Source organism: Platalea leucorodia (genome assembly GCF_965183815.1).
Source record: "Platalea leucorodia genome assembly, chromosome: 4".
NCBI lineage: Eukaryota > Metazoa > Chordata > Aves > Pelecaniformes > Threskiornithidae > Platalea > Platalea leucorodia.
Window position 1 is genome coordinate 26,577,690 of NC_138826.1, and position 22,929 is coordinate 26,600,618.

At 37.4% G+C, this 22,929-nt stretch overlaps 1 protein-coding gene across 2 annotated transcripts in view; it reads right to left on the reverse strand.

Moving 5' to 3' along the window:
• The window catches only part of KCNMA1 (potassium calcium-activated channel subfamily M alpha 1), a 516,744-nt gene that overhangs the window by 40,945 nt on the left and 452,870 nt on the right, over positions 1-22,929 (reverse strand). For both annotated transcript variants that reach the window (XM_082310136.1, XM_082310135.1), the window contains 4 exons: positions 19,321-19,414; positions 7,596-7,719; positions 4,411-4,635; positions 980-1,172 (listed from right to left, as the gene is read on the reverse strand). In XM_082310136.1, the coding sequence (XP_082166262.1) occupies positions 980-1,172; positions 4,411-4,635; positions 7,596-7,719; positions 19,321-19,414 (636 nt within the window). The remainder of the gene's footprint in view (positions 1-979; positions 1,173-4,410; positions 4,636-7,595; positions 7,720-19,320; positions 19,415-22,929) is intronic.

Below are 22,929 nucleotides of genomic sequence, written 5' to 3' on the forward strand. Positions count from 1 at the left end.
TGGCTCATAATTCCTATTTCCTGATTAGAGTGTAAAGAGGAAAAACTGAACTTAATCTTACTTCTCACAGTCCTTGAGGGAAAACCATTTCTAGGTCAAGCCCATGGAGAAATTGCATACCAAAGCACTATCCTTTCTACACCTACATTTATAGCAGGGCTAGATCCACAGGGAATATTTACTGCAGCACTTAATAGGTTTATCAAAGGTAGGACTTCAGCTGCATAAGCTGCAAGACCCTTCAGGGATGGGATGATGATTGTTTTTACACTGATGGTCTCTGCCAGGGTGCTTATGACTGCTTTGCAGCTGCTTTGCACAGGCACAGTTGGTGTAAAATAGCCTTTGGCTACCTGTGAATCAGTCCCCTACTCTCAGCAAAGACTGAAGGATTGTGTTCAATGTCCTTAAATGGGATGAGTACATGTCAAACCATGGGAAGAAATCAGCTTTCAGTTAATTCTAAGTAGCTTTTTGAGCAAGAAGGCACAGGAACTGTAAAGACAACTTAAAATTCCTGTTCTTTTTATTTTACTTTTTGGCTTATATTACTCAGCTCTTTTTCTCTGTGGTTGCAACGTGCTTTACATAAAAAAGAAATCTTGTTTAGACAGAGGCTTCAGGTATTCCAAAGTGAGTATGAGCTAGCTTTGGCTATATAACAGCAACTGCCCTGGTAAGAAAGCCACAGAGTGGGGCAGGGTGAGAAAGCAATGATATTATATATTTTTTAGGAAAATTTTGAAATGAGAAAAAATGCCAGTTTCATACTCATTCATTTTTCCTCTGCAAGATGTGCTTTGTGATGTGGCAGAGAAACTACATGACTGTCCCTTTAAAAGCCATCATACCAATCACCAGGTTTAACTGTCAAGCAAGCTGATGTAGGGCTCTTTGAATTACTGAGTGAGGGATATTCTTCCTGCCAGGTCCTGTCCCCTGTAGGCACTCCAGAGAAGTATTATAGGGCAGTCCTTACCTTGGGAATTAGCCTGCAAGACCCCAATGCTGTCATCAAACTGCATAGATTTGATGTTGAGTGACGCCAAGATGCATTCCTTGTCCTGCAGCGAAGCATCATCAATATTATTCTGATTGGCTGACAGGATAACGCACATGTCGCAGAGGTTGATGTTGACAGCCCTTAAATCAGCCCGACTTAATGGCGTACCCTTCGGCACAGAGAAAAAAAAAGGGGGGGGAGGCAGGAGAGGAAAAAAAGAAAAACAAATTAAAGATTGAGAAGGAGCTTTGGGAAATTATTTAACAAGTATCTTTTTTATGCTCTGACATTAAGCTGGTCTAACTATGTGCCAGGGAATAGGAGATGTGTGCTAATCTAAAGGGTAGTTGGTGCTGATGGCAGCATTTTAGGTTCAGTCTCAATACTCAGTCAAGCTATTACTAACAAACAAGAAACAGGAATAATGCCAGCATCCTACATCTCATCGGTGACTTGAAATTGTCTTGATTTAAGTTGCTATAATGTGGCAACCTCTGGCTCTCTGAATATAACAAGGGGTGTGTTTTAAATGTCTATTTATCTACTACCAAGTCACAATGGTCTTGGGCAAAAGAATAGCAATTTAAACAGGAAAGCATTATGTGTCCTACACATTTGAAATGCAATCAGGATAAAGCTATTTTTTTCCACCTGAAGCAATACACAGAAAAGGTTAATCCTTTTCACTGCATGTTTTTGGTGCTTCTAGAAGCAAAACACACTGATCTTCAAAGTTGTGCAATTAAACCCTTTGAAACAAGAATTTATCTTAATGGGGACAACTCATACAACATTCTCTGCTTCCACAATTCTCAATCAGAGAATGCAACAATTAAAATGAAATGTTGTGGTAGTCTGCGGGTTTTTTTCATAGTTAACACAAATGAGACGTGACACTTAACCCATTGTGTTTTGTTTAAAGATAACACTTGCCTTTCACATCCAACAGTCCTCATCTCTAGTTACAGAATATTAAATCTATGTCACAGAGGCTGCAAGGTCCAGGAAAAAAAAAAAAGATTTTTTACGGAAACTAGATTCTGCTCTGCTGCCTCACATGGTTTGGTACCCAAAGACCCTAATGATGATGAGAAGACTAAGTTGTCCCCTTGTCACACAGCAACTTTCATAAAACCGAGTCAAGACCCTACTCTTCCATCTCCTGATCACTCATGGTGAACGTCTCCTGAACTCCACTGAGAATATTCAATGCAAAAGTGAATTTAAAATGCACAAAGTGAAGGTAGAGCTCAATTCTTATTCAGTGATTGCCACCTAGTTTCAGATACCAGCCTCACTATTCCACGTTACTTTCAACAATTTGAGGCATGAAACCTTGTGGAAAACAGTATATATTGAACAGATCTGATTTAGTTATAAAGTACTCAGAAGTTAGGACATGATTATTCCTGCCACCTTAATTCTGCCCTTTGTGTCTCTACTGTGCACCAAGTGAAGCAGGATTCCTGTGAGGAAAAATAATATGCAATCATGTAATTAATTAAAGGCTTACTCCTAATGATTTTATGCAAAGGGACAGAATTAAGGCTGCCTGAGGATATTTAAAATTGGCATTTGCCTACTTTTTAAGAGTTTACTCAGCATATAAATGCCTCTTTTAATATAGACTTTAAATGAAATTTCCACTTTTTTTTTTTTCAACCAGAACGGATGATTTTATATTCAGCTGTAACTGAATATCCTATCAGATATCAGCAGCAAGTTTTACCTCATGAACCAAAGCAGAGAAGTAGGAAATGAGTTTGAGTGGCCTCCCTTTAACACGATTCCTACTAGTATGATCTCAGAAGCTTTAGTAGACTTTTAAATTAGTATAACTAGATCAGAATAATGCTGATATTTTTAACTTTATATCACCATTTTGAACCAGATAGGCTGAAGAAAAAAAAAAAAAGAAAAAGCAGTAATGAAGTCTGTGTGGTCTTCAGCACCCTTGATTACTGTGTAAGATACAATTCCTTTACATATTCTGTATTTTTAAAGGTGCATTAACTAACTATTTAAGCTGTTTAACTGGAAATTAGTCCAAAACTACTCTAAATTTCTGTGCAAACTGATTGGGGAATTTAAAGGTGGTGTACATTTCCTTAATGTCTCTTCAGAATTCAGAATCAAAACTTTGCAAATACGCATTATAATAGTGGATACGCATATACTGGATAGTTTGGAAGCACTAGCTGGCTTCTATTCTGCTCCACAGTTCAACAGTATTATTAATTTAATTCTGATTCCTTAGTCTTTAGCCTTCACAGTGACTGGAATTAAAAGGGATTGGCAGGAAGAGGAGGATATTAAGTGACCAAATCTGATATTGACACCATTTTTGTGACAGCAGTGAATCTTGTGACACCATCTGTTGGATCAGTTTACAGAAAAAAGCCAAGGGCTAACACTAAAACTACATTTACAGTAACAAAACCTACAGCGTGAATTAATCAGAAGTGAAGGCAGTCTTTCCATTCTATAGCTATTTTCCCAATTATTCAGTTTAGGTTACATCCATCATTGATTTATTTATTTTTAACTGCTGAAATGTAATTATTAAGAACTGGTAAATTCATAATTTTTCATTCTGATAGAAACATACAAACTAGCTTTTCTCTGTAACGTACAGAGCATTCTCTTTTGCACTTACACCGTGGGCTCGTTTCCCTCCTGCCTACATCTTTGTGGGTCATTTATAGCTAAGACCACTTAAGAGCACCAGCTTGGAGGGCTTCATTTGTTTGTCCTGGACCTCATGTTTCTACATTTTGGGCACATGAGTGAATGAGAATGATATATAGGAGAAAAAGGACCTCTGTATTGTGGTTTTAGTCGTTGTCCTTACTAAAATCAATAGGAGCTTTTCATCGACTTCAAAAGGCTCACGGTTTTGCCATACTTCCATATATGAGTATGGCAGGACTCTGAATGGAAATGTTATGGCAATGTTCCTTATAAAGTAGGCCAGTCTATAGGAAGTTTTTACGTATATAGATAGATATTATGCAGATAGAGTAACAATAATTTTTTTCAAACTTTTTGTGGGTATAAATACATAAATAATGTCATAAATAACTACTGTCATTCTGTCAGGGAAATCACAACATCAGAACTGACTACATGCAGTGCACTACAGTGAATGTTCAATATATAACACAGCTAATACATTTGATGGCAGCTGAAATTCATCCGATGAGGATGACGAGGAACCAAACACTGCAGCAAATATCTTCTAATAAGGTCTCACAGGGCTCTGTTTTCATAGACACAGTAAAGGGAAAATCTAAGTCCTCAGGCCTATAAGTAGACAAAAATAAAAAAGCCTAAGATCAAAGTCAATATGAATCTGTCCAGCTGGTGTCCTAAATAACAAAGTATCAATAATACGGCTTTGGACTTACAGGCAAGATTGAAACCTTGGGGAAGTTATGCAGTGTCTCCCATTCCCTTCTCAGGTATTCAAGTGAACCCACAAACACAATGTGCTTGAGTTCGTGGTAGTGAAAGTTGCTGGCTCGTAATGGCATCACTAAATTTCTTAATCCAATCAAAGCAGATTTAACATCCCCAAATATGCAAACGACTACATGCCCACTTAAAACTGTCATCGCTGCTTCACTTCGAGTCTAAAAAAAAAAAAAACAACAAAACAAAAAGACAAGGGAGAAATGAAACAAAAGGAAGCTTAAATCATATATTGAGTTTTAAACCAGGAAAAGCACAACTGTCAATATTGTTCATGCACAAAGAAGCAGTTTGGTAATAGCTGTTCATTTTACCCTTGTTTATCCTTCATTAAACATGATCAGCAGAAGAAAATTTTGTTCTTGTTTGCAAATCCTTCAGTGTTTGGGAAGATGTTGTACTGGACTGCATTCTGGTCCTGTATATGCTTCTGCACATGTGGATTAAGACTCTGGTTACTATCAAAGTACTGTGGGTTTAGCTAAGAACGGAATTTGACCTATGAGGCATTTAGCCATTAGAAGGATTACAGAAAAGAGATGCAAACTCATGCCTTAGCTGACAAATCACTAGTGGTTTTTTTTCAAGACCAATTTGAAAAGGAAAAATGTGAGTGCCCAATGATCTTAGTAGGGCTTTGTGGTATTACACATATCTTGTGAACTGAGGACTATATTCTCTTCAAGTCAAAGTTCTTATTTTAGGACAAACTGCTACTACCCTGAGAAGCAATCAAAGAATGCTCTACACTGCTCTGCTTTACAATGGATGCCCACCATAATCCACAGAGCTTTTCTCTGTAAGAAAAAACTAGTGTGCGAGATCATGACTAATACTAAGTTTTCAGGCCCACTGGACTTCCTGAGTTGTTGAATAGATGGAAGGAAAAAGGTCTCATGGAGAACATTTGAATGATGTTCAGAATTATCTTCTTGTCTCAGTGACGAGAATAAATTTATGCACTAACTTCATCAGTGGTAATGTCAGCTGAGCAGGCAACTCAAACACCAAGATGATTAAAGTCAGTCATTAGGAAAAAATGACCTTCATTTCTGGAGCCAGTCTTAGCATTATTGCACTCCATCAAGTAGCTGCAGATCCACTGATATCATATTGCCAAGAAGTTGTACGCTCAGTACCATTACATAGAAGCTTTGCCAATGAATAAAACTAAGACAATGGTGAACTGCAAAATTTTCCCCTCACTTATCCATAATATCCTTTTTCTAAATTATGGAACCATGACAATATGCAATATAGATTGGAATATGCAGCAGAGGTGTTCACTATGTAAGAAGAACAGGAACTCTGATTAGAAGTTTTGTCATCAGTTAAAAAATACATGAGCTTTCAGTTTCTCTGGGGCAATTACACTGGTTTTCATACAACTCTACCAAGAGAGTGGTCTCGGCCCTTCAAGCAGCAGAAGACATGAACGAATGCTCGAGTGAAGCATGTAAGTTGTCCCATGCCTCTGCCTATGGGTCTGGAATACTCAGACTTTACAAGACAGAGAGACCCAGTCTTGAAAGAAATTATGTAAAAAATGTCACTCTATAGTCATTGATCTGTATATAGCCACATACATTTGACTGTATGTCAAAAAAAGTTCTTATTACCTGATACTGCTGGAATCTCACAGAACCAAAACAGAGCTTGGGCAGAAAAATGAATTATTTTCTGATTGAAGCATCATCAAGTGTCAATTAGAAGACAACCTGGGAAATCCCATCATCTTCAAATTATGTACTAATTTGTACTTGTGTGGTCTCTTAAGGACAGCGTTAAATTTGCATGGATATGAATACAGACATAAATTGTGGACTGAGTTTGAAAAGGTGTAGGGAAGCATTTTTCTGGCAGTGTCTTTACTGGTGATGATGCATGAAGCAGAAAGAACCTGGCCAGACTTACAGATTCACAGGCTAGTAGGGGGAAAAATTGACATGGCATCACCAAGAGATATTAAATGAGGCACTGCACAGTGCCATTTTTGGAGAAACGCTTTTCAAAGCGGGACAACATGTAAAGGTTGTCTGCCAAAATGTGTTTAGAGCATGAAGGCAGATTTCTATCTTTGTCTATTACAAAGTATTGTACAGCAGGGCTGCCCCTCCTTGCCTGCTGAATACATATAAATGCATACTATTTAAAGCTGTTCAGTCAAACTCCGTCTCACAGCTCAGTCTCTAGAATTTGGAATTTACTGGCTTGACTGTTTAAACACCGATATTGCAATTCCAGGCAATGTCACAGTTATTACAGAAACCCCTGAGGAGAAGTGGAGACAAGCTTTTAACCCCTGATTGCTAGAATAAAGCAGGGCTGTCACCATCATCGGCTACACCACACCACAGTGCAGGAAAATCTAAGAGAGCAGGCTCAGGAAAAGCTTTATGAAGTGCGACAAAGTGAAGATCCACCAGGGAGTTCATTTCAAATATCATCAGTTTTGCGTATGAGATCTGGAGTTAGTTACTTGTTACTCTTAGGTATGAGTACATGAACACAAGTGGCACAAACTTTCACCGAGCAAAATAGACTGTGATAGGCCTTCTAATTATTTTTAATGACTTGAGTCAGTTTGATGGTTTCCTCAGTTAAACAAAGAAAACAAACATAGACTAGGCCCACTGCAACATGCTAGAAAGGCAGAGTAGTAGTACTACTTACTCTGGCCTATTTGGGCATCTTGAAATGTTGGAAATTGAGACAGAAGTTCTAAGAGAGCAAAATTCACATAAATAAATAGGAGGTAATGCAAAGCAACACTTGCCTGTATTAGAAACATTACTGCCTTGTGTAAAGAGATAAATGGGATACGTAAACATTTAAATATTTCCAATCTTAATTCTCTAAAGATTTAAACTCAATATGCAAATTTCATCTTATGAAAAAGAAATTCTCTATTTTGGACCAATTTTTATTGTTGCACTTGGCATACAGATTTATATAATCATAATTCTTTAACCAAAATGCTAGCTTTGATTTCACCATGCTGTGTTTCTGATTTCAATATGCTGGATTTAATGATAGTAGAGATTAATTTATTAATCCATTAGACATCAGTTCTATGGTTCAAATAACCTCTTTTCAAACACAATTTATCATCAATACCTACCAAAATGACCTTTTCAATGTCCTTGGCTGGACACCAATGAAACATCCCTGTAGAGTCATATTTTTTCACATTGGCATCCATATTGTCAATCTGCTCATTGCCAGGAATTAACAAGGGGTCATGCCTGGGGAAAAACAAGTTGAGGACAACATAAGTGGAAAATATTATGAATTATGGATGGTAAGACATCCCAAGAGCTGTGTACAAAGAGGGATAAAAGTAAAAAATGAAATGTATTTACACTTTAACATGCTTTTAATGCGGGCACTTTTACACAAAAGCTGAAAAGAAAAAAAAGTTAGTTTTAATATTTTGGGTGCAGTTTCAAAGATTTTCGCTACTCTTTCTACACCAATAACCATTTAATTTTAAAGAGGGCTTTCTGACACCATCACATCCATAAAAGTTTTTTTCTTTCCAGTCCCACCCCTCAAAAATAAATACCGGAGTTGCGATTAGCATCTGCAATGAAGTAGAAGGGATAGGAACAGAGCCCCATGCTGACTGACTGGCAAAAGTATGGAAAGCCAATTACTTGCTTTTACCACATACAATTTCTGACGTGATGCTCTTCGCAGTAAAAGCTTTAACAGGCTGCACTTTAAATATTTTAGCAATTTGCCCAATCATATTTTGCTTTCCCAAACTGAAGCCCTTTAAAGATTCAACAGTATGTCATTTTAGAGCAGACTGACTAACAAATGCCCACATCTGGAATACATGATTTTAATACCAAACAACAATGTCCATTCTCTCAAACAACTATACCTGTGATAACCTTCTAAGTGTTTTTGCAGCAAGATTTTAAAGCACAAGGCTTCTCAAAGGAGAAGCAAATAAAAGACATTTTAATAAACTTGCTCTCCAGCAATATAGTTACACCTAAGCACAGACACATACAGTTCTTTAACTTATATGCTAAAACCAAACATTAAGCCAAGTACTAAGTGACTCCAACACTCTCAGAATCTAGTGAGGACCCCTAAGTGAATGCATTATACAATAGCCTTAGAAGGAGGACTGCGTTTACAAGGCACAGGGTAAACTGACCCTAAAATCTTAAATTCAAGGAGGGAATAGAGCTTTGTCTTGCAAAACCAGTCTTTACTTAAGGTTTTTGTCATGAGTATTTGAAATATCCTGATACAGAATTGTAACATTTCAAAAAAGAAATTATTTGAAGTGCAGGAATATGCTAAGTACTCTGAGACAGGCAGCCAAATTTTAAAGCAGTTTCCCTTTTGAAGCCTGTTAAAGAAATGCCCATATTGGCTGAACTCTCAAAACTGGAAAGTTCACTGCTTTTAAAGCACATGAGCCAGCAGACTGTGGTAAGAACCTCTGCTGCATCGTCTACTAAAGCAGACTTCACTGTGTATGATATAGGTTCATTTAGCCTCAACATAGTACAATAAGTTACCATGCTTAAAAGAGTTACGCTTGCATGCCTAAGAAAGGTATAATCTCTAATTCCATCAGGGTGATTAATTTGCATAATTTTATAGCCACTGATTATATATCCATTGAAATCAGTGGAAAATTCTCATTCATTTCACTCAAACAGGGTCAACTCTATAGAAAGTGATTTAAAAGTACTTGAGAAATTATTAATACAATGTTCCATTTAAACCAGAATCTTTTGATGCTTTAAGAAAAGCAATGCACTACATGGCAAAGGCCTAAGTCAGACTCATCTGGAAAAAGAAACACTATGTTTTCAAAGTTTTTTACATTCACCCAACAGAGATACAGTTCAGTGCATTTCACTATCAACCCCCTGGCCGCAGAGGAGTCTCTAGGGGACCACCTGGAGTCTCTGACCCGACTCCAGGTTTAGTAATGAAAGGCCTGGTGTAAGTGTGCTCCCTCTTCTGTGGGAAGCAGAGGTGACTTCTTGGTGCAAAAGCTGTACCAAAGGGTTTTGTTGTTCTTTTTTTTTTTTAATTTCTAGAAAAATAATCTAGACTGCATTCTCACACTCCATTCATCAGCGAGCTGCAGCCGTGGTAGTTTTGGCTGGCAGCTAACTGTGATGCTGTTCACAGGGTGTTCCTTGCTGCTCATAGTTGCATGTAGTCCAGTAAGGTCTGCAAGCATGGATACGATTCCATTTGAAGGTTGTACTAATGTTTAGACAGCATTTAGTGGTACTCTGTCCTAGCTATTTTTTCTGATGGAATGTGTTGGCTATGTGTTTCAGAATAAGAAATTTTGCCAAAAGGTTAGGAATCTTTGGGAGCTTCCACTGAGAAAAGTTTTTCTTTCGGTTTTGTTTTTTTTTTCCCCCTAAACTTTCAAAAGACATTTCTCCACCAGCCTTTTGTAGCACAGCACTGAAACAAAAGCAAAGTTCACTGATCAGATCGCCTCCTTTTTCTTTCAGAAATTAGATGCACATAGGAAGGAATTTTCCTTTTCCCTTTCCCTTCACCAGAGAAACTATAATAAATCAATTTGTAAAAAATGCCACATTCTGATTTTCTAATCATTGTTTCTTTTCTGCTCTGAGATTTAAAACTAAATAGATCATTTGAAGCTTTCACACAAGTGCATATTTAGCAATACTCTAAACCCAGTCACAGAAATGATGCAAATTGAAAGGAATCTTAAAACAAAGCAGGTGATAACAGATATGTGACATCAAATTATGGTCAACTTCCTTGAAGTCTGAGGCAATTTTAAATATGTGTGTGCTTAAAGCCTAGCAGAGTTCTCTTTTGGGTAAGGGCCTGTCATCCTAAAAGGGAATATTCAAAGCAGCTTGTGCCAAAGATTTATTAGAATTTTAGCTCAATGCTATATTTTCTAGTTATCTTAGGTTTAAACAGAAGTGTGCTATGGAAGGGGCGAAGAATCATCAGATATAACTCCCTACTGAAGTTTTAGGTAACAAATTGTGATTTTTTTTTTTTTTTTTTTTAATCAATACTTGCACTTATTTGTAATATGATAAAGTGCTTGGATCCTCTGCTTCACTGCTTGGAGTACAGCAGGTGGAAGCCTTAAAAGAAACAAACAGGATAGGTCACCCAATAAGAAAGTATTCTAATAGATACTATTGTACTACTTTTATTCTAGGAGAATGCATTATCACCTGAGAAGGAAACCGTAATAAGACTAGCCATGCTCTGTGTTTCACAATCTGTGTTTTTTTACATATAAGTGTGTTTCTTGAATTTAATTCTTCTGGGCTAAGCTATTATTTTAATCTCTCTTTGGTCAATGATTTTTCATTCTCAGTAAAGCGATCCCTGAAGATGTCTATGGAGGTTGAAAACTGTTTAATACTAAGGTCCAACTTTGTCCTCAAATATTAGAAGATACGCTGGCTTATGCACTTTAAAACTGAATTGATCTTTGAACTTTTTTTTCTTTAAAAAAAAACCATGGTCATTTTATGAAGTAATACAGTAATAAAAAAGTACTACTACTTTGGACATACACAGTCTCGTTAATCTGATGATCTAAACCTGGTTTGCAAATACTAAAAATTAATTAAGACAGACACACAGAGGCCAAGGCTGTCAAATCTGCCTAAGGGGTTTGGACACCCTCTTCCCATTAAAATTCATATTATACAAAGCGTTACAGTTGTTGCCCTTAGAGCCAAATCATGGACTGAATGTTTCTAGAGCCTCTCTGCCCCCCTCCCCCTTGAAGATGGCCCTGTCAAGCCATGCTTGAGTCACATTGGCAGGTTACTGTGGAAATGCTTGTATTAGTGCTGCAGTTACTGTGTTCTCCGGGGCTGTAAAGTCATCTGCTTGAAAAATTCAAATTATATGAAGAAAACCACCTTCTACCAATAAAAATCCATAGTGTTTGTTTTAATTGAGATGTTGGCTTTTATGGCTTGCAGTGACCAAAGCATTTGGTCATTCCAGCTAGGAAAAGACAGGTGTGTATAGCATGCACGGGAGAAAAGGAGCAAAAGTTAATTTTCCCTCATCCATAACCCCAGTTTAAAAATAGCTTCTCTGGTTCTTATGGCAGATATTACATACGCGTGACTTATAATGAAGAGCAAAATACCATTTTTTCAAGGTTTAGAAAAGCATATAATGCCACTTATGATCAATTAAATTTGAAAATGATGCTAAATGCCATGCTACAGCTGCAACCCCAAAAAGCCTGCCTGGAAGACAACAGCCTAAAGCAAAACCATAAATCCCACTTCCAGCAAACCTATTGTGAGGAAGTCAACATTACATTTTAAAGAGCACTGCTTTCCTAGCACACATTTATAACTACTGCAAACTTGTTTACTTGGAATTTTTGAGTCCGGACCTTCTTAGTAATGACTGGGGATGGACAGAACTGAAAAGACCATTCAAAGCCAACTAGCTGCCTCATTAAATGACTGTTGTTTAGCATATCCTTGGATTCTGTCACCTTTGTCTTAACCTTCTTGCAATTTTCATCATTAAAGCAATATGTTCTCATTGATCTGCAGTGGAATTGCTCCATATGTTGAGCACTGGGAACGAGAATACTCTATAACCAGTAGGGACTCTGGTATTTTTTGAAAATAAACTGTAATCTATTAGTCTTTGCACATCAGTAAAACAATGTCTTGACTACTTTTTTGACTACAATAAAATTCTCCTTATATAAAATCAATGGCAAAACCCCCTTAGGAACAACACAACTCCTCTTTAACCTGTGTTTGTTAAAGCCTGCAATTATGCCTTACTCAGGTAGATATCCTATATCTGCATTTTGCCCACAAAAAGATGTTTAGCAGTCTACTGCTCGAGATTCAGGATCTTGAAACTCACCTTGTGTGTGGGCCAGGAATTTTGAGTTTTCCTACCTGACTTTGGATGTGGATGCATGTTTGTGAGTGTATGCACACACATACTTAATTTTAGGAGGAAGAAGTGGCTTTGCTGAAGGTAAGATAGGAACTGAAGACACACTAGAGAATGTCTCATGCCTTTGAAATTTCTCCTGCAACTACCCTAACAAATTGTGGCAATTAACATGCTGTTAGTGTTAGATGTTTGCAGCCAGTGCAGGTGCTAATAATTGAAAAAGCATTTAGAGCTTTTACACCCTGGCTGAATATTTCATGATGTGCTGCATGTTTCACTATTTACTCAGTGGGCCTCTGTCACTTCAATCTTCTCTGACTGCTTTGACTGGTACTATAAAGCTCAACCAAGACAGAGTGACGGCTTGTCACAGGCAAACTCCACTGACTCCGGCACCTCGCTGGGACTAGCTGTGAAGGTTGTCACGACATTCTGATGGAATTCAGCAAATGTTTTGTGACTAATACACCCAACATTTGTCGGCTACCATTAGCCATTCCCTGTGACCCTCTGCAGTCTGTGTGGATGGCATTAAGTTGTAATGAGAATTTGTTGCCTATGTGCGTTACACTAATGACACTCTCTTACTGATCTTTTCTTTCCCAGGTTAATCAGCAATGAAATTTGTAAGGATTCAGTGCCCAGATGCACGGGGCTTTAGAGAAGAAAACCCAGTGCGACAAGAGAAAGAAAACCTGCAGTTTACTGTTAAACGCTTTCATTGTCATATTCAGAAGCTATCCTAATATTGGCTACAATCTCACACTGTATAACTTTTTCCCTAAATCTACAAAGAAGAATATATCTAATACAGTAATACAGTGGTTGGTACCTAGTGCTCTGTGCAAGCTTATGGGCTGAATTACAGTGCTAAGAATACTAACAATTCTCCTTCCTTCCCTCTCTCTCTGCCCAGATGTCGCTGAAGTTTTTTTTTATCCTCAGAAGCCTTACTGAAGAGTTCACGTTAATTTATCAAGACTACTAAGGACACTGATATAGAGCTGTTTACTGTAAGAATCTTGCTCATTAAAGTATCCTGATACTGCAGGACATGAACAGAATATGCTTCTGAAGTATGAATCCTCTCACACAGAAAAGTAACAAAATAGTTAACTTTTAGACTTTTATATGAGCAATTTAATGAGGGGGAGACAAGGCACACAGCCAACATATCTTCCGGGTTTAATATTTCCCATTTATATTTACTCAAGCTGCAGAACTAGCAATCTTTGAGGGGCAGGAGAATGTACCTGAAAAAATAATTTTTCATTTGTAAAAAAATAAACCCACAGTTAAGTGGCATCATGAAATATAGGAGTGTTTTTTGCCACTTAAATGAAGTGTGTAGCCTTTATACCTTATGATAAAAGCTACCACTTTCGCAAGTCATAGTTTATAAGAATATGTTATTTTCTTTAAACCCAGTTTAAAGCTAAAAAGTTTTTTCTTTCCATTGCCTTGATCTGAGTGGATCTTCTGTTACCCTGAACTTTATAAACAAGCCTGTTGATTCTTTTCTGCTGGAAAATTCTCCTTTTCTTTCCTGATGCTGAACTCTCATCTCAAAAACACTTGTGTAAGATTTCACAGTACTCTTAAGAAAAAAGTCTGATACTCTTCTTATTGCCATAGTTTATAGCACAACTACCAACGGTAGCAACAGTCAGAGTGCTAACATATACTACCCTCTATCATTCAAACCTTTTCATTCTATAACCTTGTTAAAAACAGGTCTGAGATAGCATAGTGATTACTGAGCTACTCTTGCTGCTCATGTTGGTTGTAGTGAACTTGTAAAACAGAATCAGCAAGTGAAATGTGCTATTAAATACCTGCTGTGTTGCAGCTTAGTTATCATTGCATATTAGCACTGCATAAAGTTAGCCTTGTAAATCCTTAACAAAGGATGTAAATTCTAGAGTACATGATGGAAATCTCCAAGGCTGAGGGACATAAATATAAACCATTATTATGGCTAATCAGTGAGCTTTCACCTCTTTAAACCTTACTTTCATGCCTGGTTTAGGGGAGTCATGGAAAATTATCAGATTGAACTTATTCAATTGAGCAGTTTTTGCTTAAGAAATGTTCCCCTCTAAGACCTCCCATGACTTTTCTTAGTTCCTGCAAGAAAGCTCACAGTTTCAGTTCATGGAAGGGCACTACAATGGCAGGAGCAATCCAAATTCATCCTGAGTGGCACTAGCAGAAATGTGTGTGTACATTTGAGTGTATGTAGCTGGGTGGGCGGATTAGGAGATAAATGTGCACAGCCATTGCTCATATACTTAGAATATTATATCCAACTTCAGGAAAAAAGACAGGAGGTTTCCCCCTCAACTTCAGACAAATAATCTCATTAGGTTTCCAGAAACATACGCCGAAAGCTCACTTTTTCCCGTGTCACTTAGCTGGGTCTTGATATTCTCTGAGCAAGTTTTATGGTTTCGTTGGGAATTATTTTAGACCCTTGATCAGGAAAAATCCCCAGGCTTATGAAATTCTCCTTGGCAACACACTGAAAACCCAACGTCCTCTGATGCCTCTGATTCTTATGTGATCAGGGACACTAATGATAATGACCCTTTGCTGAGTATGCTACTTGTCTAGAGGCCTATGTCAACTACACCACTACATTCAGAGTGGACAGGGACAAACTATTTGTTTGCTCTTCAGGCCCCTTGGGCCCTGTCATATGCTATTTGTTCTTGCATTAAGAGGTAGTTTGACTCAGCTGGGCTGACATTTCCTTCAAGTCAGTATATTCCACTCATGCAGTAGCAGCTACCAAAGCATTAAGTGCAGACTTGAGCCCCAGCCACAATCCTTTTAAGTGGCTTTTTTGATTCATATCCAGGGCTTTTCACATTTTTACTGGTCATTCTGGAATCCAAAATGACACATTTTTTTAAAAAACTAGCTTTACTATTCGATATTCAGGCGACACAGCCTCCTCATATTTAACGTGGCTGTTCATCAATAACATGCATCAAAACCTTTGACTACGAGATGATGAACAGGTGACTTGATATCACTGCATGACACCAGAGGCATCAAATGGTTCTACTTTTCTTCGCCGTGTCATGAAGAAAAAGACCTGATATGTGATTACTCTGCTACTCACAGCTTTCCTTCCTTTTCCTTCCACTTCCTATTTTAATTTTACTTTTTTTTGTAACAGGATTTCCTTCTCCACAGGAGAAGTATTTGTTTTTTCCTGTTGGAGTTTAAGTTATTTTTAAATAATACCCATGTTCTTGTGGGTTTAATGGGACAGACCTCTGTTGATGTAAAACAGATAGAAATAACCATGACAATGCAGAGTATTTTTCTAGTTAATTTGCATTTGTAGCTATAGTTGGAATTTGAAGGATTTGTTTCTGATTGATTAGATTCTTCCAGTATTGCATCAGTGTGATTCTACTCAGGTCATTTGATGTGATCCAGGATTCAGTTAGAACAGTGACTTTCTAAATGTGAATCTAGACCATTTTTGATGTATACAAAGAACATTTGTATGCCTACCATCTATTTATTTCAGTTAGTAATTTATCGGCATTTAGAGACAATAACATTAAAAAGATGACATTGAAAAGATGTCTTCAGTCATATTCAGTAATATAGCTTTCTTCTGATGTGTGAGTAAATCTCAAAAATTCCCGCTTTCTGACCAGGCCTAAATAAGCATCTGTCAGACCTCTTGTCATAATGTCCCAGGGAATCCCTATGATATAGCTTCTGTCCTCTGTTCTACTCCAGTGATAGCAGAAGTCATAAAGTTTTATATCATGGCATAATACCCTCTTCCCTGATTTGCCCCAGCCACTGTGGAAATCTAAAATCTACACAGCATTTTCAACATTATCTTAACTGTAGGGCTGCTCAGAAAGTGATTCTAAAGTCACAACTCTGATTACAATTTATAAATGAACTTTTCACATAGTTCTTCTTTACATGCTCCAGACTCCTTGTCCTCCAGGCCCCCTCTAGAACCAGGACTACAGCTGAGGAAAAGTCTGCAAAGTAGCCAGCTGTTTCTGTGGGAGGGAAAGGGGTAAACTTGGCTTTGAAAAGGAGCTTTTAAAGTAAATTTAAGAAAAATATTGCAAAGATAAATATCAGCTACAGACATGACAGTGCTTTAGCTGATTTACTTGTTGTGTACCTTTAGCTGACATACACTAAAGATTTCTGGGCAGGAAAGCAAGTACCTGTCACTTCAGGTAATTTACAAGGATACAAAACAGCAGATAATACAGCCCACCTTTGTTTATCGGAAAGGAGAAAAGCATTTGGCCATTACACACAAAGCTTAACAGTTCTCTTCTGTTTCAACCCACTTTCTCTTATTTAGCACCTTGAATCTAAGTTAAGTCAGTGTAGATAAAGGGTAAGACAAACAGACGGTTGGGTCTGAGGAGAGGCTGAGGGTGCCAACACAGGGCTGGTGAATAAATTTAGCAGCAAGGGAGAAGAGGAAGAAAACAATGTCTGGATTTGGAAGCCTGGCAAGTTCTCCACTCGCTGCTCGACCTGTATTTAGCAATTCTGATGTGCTACTGAGCAGACAGCTCAGGCTCAGAATGACTACTCTCCCTCAGTCCCTCTTCAGCAGGCAATGAAAGCAGGCTCCACTTTGAAAATCTTCCCCCATCATGCAAACTGACACAGGCATGCTTTTCAAAAACCCACAGCCAATCTGTTGATCATTACTTATTTACAAAGGCCTTCGGGCAGAAAGTCCTGTAAAAACCATACTTGATACGGTATACACTAGCTTTTTCTGCTTGTGGAAAAAAGTACCCCTAAGGCTACCTCAAACCATCACTTTCTATTGCACATAAAATGTACCATGTAACACTAAAGTATTTAATATATATGGTATAATATATCTACAGGAAAGGCATTTGTGTAGAAGTATGTTACCCTGTATTTGGTAATTTGATGTTTTGCTGAAGGCTATGACTTGAAAAAGCCTGCACCTAGTACAGAGGACCTGTCATCTCAGTACCCAAGAGCCAATAGAATAAAGAAGTACCCTTAAGCAGCAAAACTTTGACACAGCTTTGAAGCATATGAAAACAGTATAACTCCCCAGAATTATTATTACTCAAGATCAAAGAAATGAGGCATACTTTACATAGCAAACAGGGACAGTGTGCTCAGCTCCAAATGTTTCAGCTCTTCCTCTCTCTCCCCCTCTCTTTCTATTCCCCAAAATTAGGATTGGGGGTGGGGGGGAAGGGGGTGCAAGCTCCACGTTTAAAACTTCAAGCGGTTAAAACTATTAGTACCAGATAAGAAGACTGTCCAAAGGTAAGTAAATTGAAAATGAGGCTAGCATGACAACTGGCACCATAAAAATGAGAAGCTTGCCAGTATGTTCATTTTATTCTTCCTCATAAACTGTAAACAAGCATGTAAATCAGTGTCATATGGGCAAGGCTGAGCTAACAGGAAGGCAGAGAACTTTTAATGATACATTTAACAGAAATAGATGGTCAATAGGAAAAAACAGCCACAGCTGGGTGCATTTTCCTCTGTGAATCAATCTCACTTTTGGTTCTGTAGTCTAAACAGAGATGAAGACAACTTGTAGAAGTTACGTCCTTGAATATGCCCTATATTGCAATAACAATAAACAAATATGGGCACTTTTGTAACTGGCCAAAGAAAATTTCCAGTCTACCATCTGAAATACAAACAGGAATATTACCTAGCTGTATCCAGAATTGTTAAAGGAACAAAATAATTGTCAACAATAAAAGTCATAAATGATTTTCCATACAGAAACAACTATATATTCATATTATTTTTTTTCACTTAACCTCTGTGACTGCAGAGCAGTTACTGCTACACATACACCCAAACTGGATGAATGTGTCTGTTTATATATGTAAATAAGTTTACATTTTTCTGCATATATATGCAGTGGAAAATCTCTGCTATGATATTTAGTTCTGAACACAATTATGGACTGAGGTTCTAGCCTGGCTACTTTAGATATGCCAAACCAGAGCAGGAATGGCCTCCTTGTAGAAAACTCCAGGTCTGCCATCTGATCCTGTTCTGACTTACTTGAGCAGGCAAAAAGTGAAGCACAGTGAGACAGAAAGCAAACACCGTATTATTTTAATAGATTCCAATCCATGTTGCAGTTCTAGTTTTAACAGATCTCTTAGAGGTAATTTGTCCTATGGAAGGAAACTACATAGTTATACAAAGGTGTAAAATAATGTACACATAGCAACAGGGGAAAAATATCACTAACAAGATGATGTTTTCATCGCCCACTTTTAGAGTATATGCTACCCTCTTAAAAATCCCTGTATTTCATAATTAATGCGCTTTTAGCCTGAGTAAAACTGCATTAGTTTTGAACTTTGCTTTGGCAAGTACATAGATTATTAGACTTTTTTATCAGTCTAAATCAATTAACAGAAATATGATTTCAATCGACAGGATAAAAGGAAGGTAATATTCAGGTTCATTTTTGATTGTGATGATACATCTCACATATGGCCTTAAGTACAGAAAACAGTACTCAGAGGGAATCCAACAAAAAGAGAATTGCCTGAGGCAAACTAACCACATGAGTTCCCCTGATTGGTTAGTGCTATCATTAGTGCCACTGCTGTTTAAGAACTACACACGGACAGGACAGGGTGACAGCTAAGACTTTAAAGCCTATGTATTTTTCAAACAGCTTTTCAAACTGTTTTTCATGACAGAATTTTTTTCAGCTCTATCATTAACTGCTGACAAGCTGACAGAATAAATACTTCAGCCTTTCAGAAACCATCTAACAATCTTTTTTTCCACCCCCTCCCCTTATTTTTGATGTGGGGGGAGGAGAAGAGGAAGGAAGGAAGAAAGGAGATGAAGATATGTGTTTCTTACAGTCTTACCTCATCAGTTTGGGTGAGGAGTTGGGTGAATTTCGCATGCCTCCGTTTCGCTGCTTTTTTTTGGGTGATAGTGTCGACGGCTGCTCATCTTCAACTGGAAATATAAGGAACTCATGAGATTACGTACTGCTCTAAGTGCAATATGAAATACAAGTGAAGTAGCAAAGAACACACACTCTATGTCCATTCACGCACTGATACTTCATTGCTAACATAGGCCCAACAATAATAAAAATCAAATACATGTTAGTCAAAGAGATTGGTTTGAAGGAGAAGCAGGGAAGAATACCAGGGTTTTGAACACGGGCGTTCAAATTGGTTTCATACTTCAAAAACAAACGGGGCGGGGAACCACATTCGGGTTATTCTTAGAGTTATTTTCAGTTAATCTGCACTACAGAAAAGTAGAATTAGTGCTCTGCTATATTCCCAGAAAGATGAAGTACTATTTGCAATACCAACAGAACAGCTGCCAGCCTGCTTTTGCTAATGAACTAGACACCAGTTGGTTCTTGCTCCTCACATGCCAAACAACAGAGTCTTCATGAAGAGATGTAAAATATTCAATGCCTTGATGTTCAATGATTCAGTTAGTCAGGAATGTGAACGCAGCCTGCCATTGTGCACAGATCTCCAGCACAAGTCAGACCTCATCGCTCTACCCTTCTCACAAAAGGGCATTTTAACAGGAGTAAACAGAATGAGGTTGAATGGAAGTGGGGAGACAATACCTGTATAACAGAGGATGCATGTGTTATGCAATCTTTTAATGAGGATGAGGTGCATTTTCAATGACAGATAAATCTCCAGATGTAAAATCATTTACGGTTTTGCCAATCATAAACTACTCTTGGATAACCTATGTCACAATACATATTGCTTAAAAAAGTGCAGCTTCCTAATAACTCATCTATAAGAATTAACCATCATCTTTACTGTTTCAAGATTGTTACTGCACTTGATGATCTGCGTACAAGGTTTACATGTGTTATCAAAGGGAATTATCTTATGCCAGCTTTCTCCAATTCACACTAATGCTGAATTATTCTAATACAATAAAATACACTTTTTTTTCCCATCCTATTGTTAACTGGAAAATGAACTAGAAGATAACATAACTGATACCTAGGAAGCTGTTACTTTAAAGCTAAAAGGAAAGAGATTATTATTAGTAGTAGTAGTAGCTATATTGAAAGAGCTTAATACACATTAGCAGTGCACAAGCAGAGGCTGGAAAAAAAATTCTATTTGCAACGAGCTACGTAGGAACAACAACAACACCTGGATGTATGTCACGTGCCCTAGCCTTATCTGGGAAGAAATTAAGCAATATCCTTCTGCTATAACCCTCTTCTGACACTATTTTATTACAGACTTCATTCTTGCCTGTCATGTCTGTCTGTTTGCCCAAGTCTGTTATGGAACTTCATTTTGCCTTGGTCAAGACCGAAGGACTGGGACCTGAAAAGACAGATGTGCTGTCTTTTTAAATGACCTGACATCACCTAACACATCAAAGGAATCAAAACAAAAGAAAGCACTGCAAAAGAAACATCCCCCCCCCCCCAAAAAAAAAGCTAACCCCAAGATAAATGGCCCGAAGAGTGGTGTAAAAAGTAATACTTAGATCAGAGAAATGACTGTCTAATAACGATTTATTTCACTAACTTAACTTTCTTTTCTTCTCAGGCAGCATCCCCAAAGACAATGCCATTTCCTTAGCATTTGACTATTCTTTTTTTCCAAGTCAGAGTCCTATAGTGGAAATGCTTATTAATAATCAGTCAAGTACCATTCTTTGTTTGGCTGAGAGATAAATAAGCCCATAGAAAATTCTCAAAAATATACAAATTGAAATTTTCTTTCTGTGACAGTTTGTTTGGATTAAACCAGATCACTTCAGTATTTAGCTATTTGTAACATGAAGTGAATATGCACATAATTATTTTGTTAGTAATATCTTTCTATTTCTGATTATAGCAAAGTGCAAGCATTTTTGTATTTCAGAACACCCTCTGCAAATCACTCTCTTGGAAATGGCCTAGTCTTGTTTTAAACTTGTCTATCAAAAAGTTATTCGCATGCTATTCCACACAGACCATAGGTTGCTTTCGAGATATACACTGTGCTCCTTTGTTCTTTATAGAATATAAATATTCAGTTCCAATCTGATGAATCCACCACTTAAAAGATCAATGGAACAAGAGCCATGCAAAATGTTCCTTCCATAAACCAGCTATAACTGATATGTTTTGCTCTCTTGGTAGCAAAAATTCTAAATTTCACTTAATTTAATCCACTACCATGGGGTTACAGAATGTTTGTCAAAAGATTTAGTATTGCACCATAAGTGAAGTGTATTGTTATACTATTTTAACAGTTTAAGGAAGATATATAGCCATCAGGACCATGTGCAAAATCTTAACATCATTAACACAAGTCAACTGTAGATCATATTATAGCCAGAAATATTTCTATGAACAATAGAAAGCACTATTAAAAAAGAGTACTTTTCCAAGTTTTCAGCTAGCTAATAAGGCGCTTGTTTGATCCTTTCAAATACTGAAAGTTAGTACAGTAAGGATCTTTTGTACTATATGGTCCAACATTTGTGTTCTCCAGTGCTGCCAGGTGATGCTACCCTGCTGTCCAATTAAAAAACAATGTCTTACTAGTAATCATCCAGGAAAACCATTTCTAGAACTAGATTTCTAGCAGTCTGCAGTTATTTTTTGTACTGCATCTACAATAAATAAGCTCCCTCTTTTGATATGTGCGTGTCATATTCAAACTGTTACTGCCACCAATTGCCTGGAAAGTCCAAGGTTAACGAGGCTCACTAGTTAATACCTGTTAGCAAAGCCTTCTGAGGGATCTGAATTTGTTGCTGAAGAGATGCCTTGCTTAAGCAAGGAAGCCATTTATTCTCATTGCAGCAATGAAAGGTGATCTATCTTAATCATTTATCACATCCAAACAAGATCTTGTTTTTCAATGAAATCTGTGCACAGAATTTACAGGGCACCTGCAGTTTAAAAATGCAGCTCCTTAAGAACGGGGGAAGGGAATCCATGAAGCTTAAATATGTGAACGGTATATAATGGACACCATTACGTATGGCTTGGTTCCCAAAAGTGTTGCAATGGTAGCTCACAAGTGGCTTCTTAGTAGCAAGTAGGATATAAAACATATTTAATTATTATCCTTCAGATACTCTTATCAATTTCCTGCATATTTAAAGAAATGGATCTAGCAAAATTTTTAGTAAAGCCATAAAATATCATTTTAGTTTCATGGTTCCTGTGTCTGCATTAATTTAAAAGGGAGTCTTAAATTTGCTTGTTCTTGTGAAAGACAACCAAATTTGAATAATGGGCTGTGATATATGACAACTCAACTCTGATGTTGTACGTTTGACCTAGTGCTTTTGTTACTGAGAATGTGTCCTCATTTTTAGTATTTTTGATGTCTTTATGCTACAGGATTTGTATTAAAATACAGTCATATTATATTATGCAGACTTCCTTTACCAGCTTTCATGAAAATTGCAAATAAGTTCAAGAATTGGACACAGAATTTTATAGAATTGGAACTCAATCCAGCCTCTGA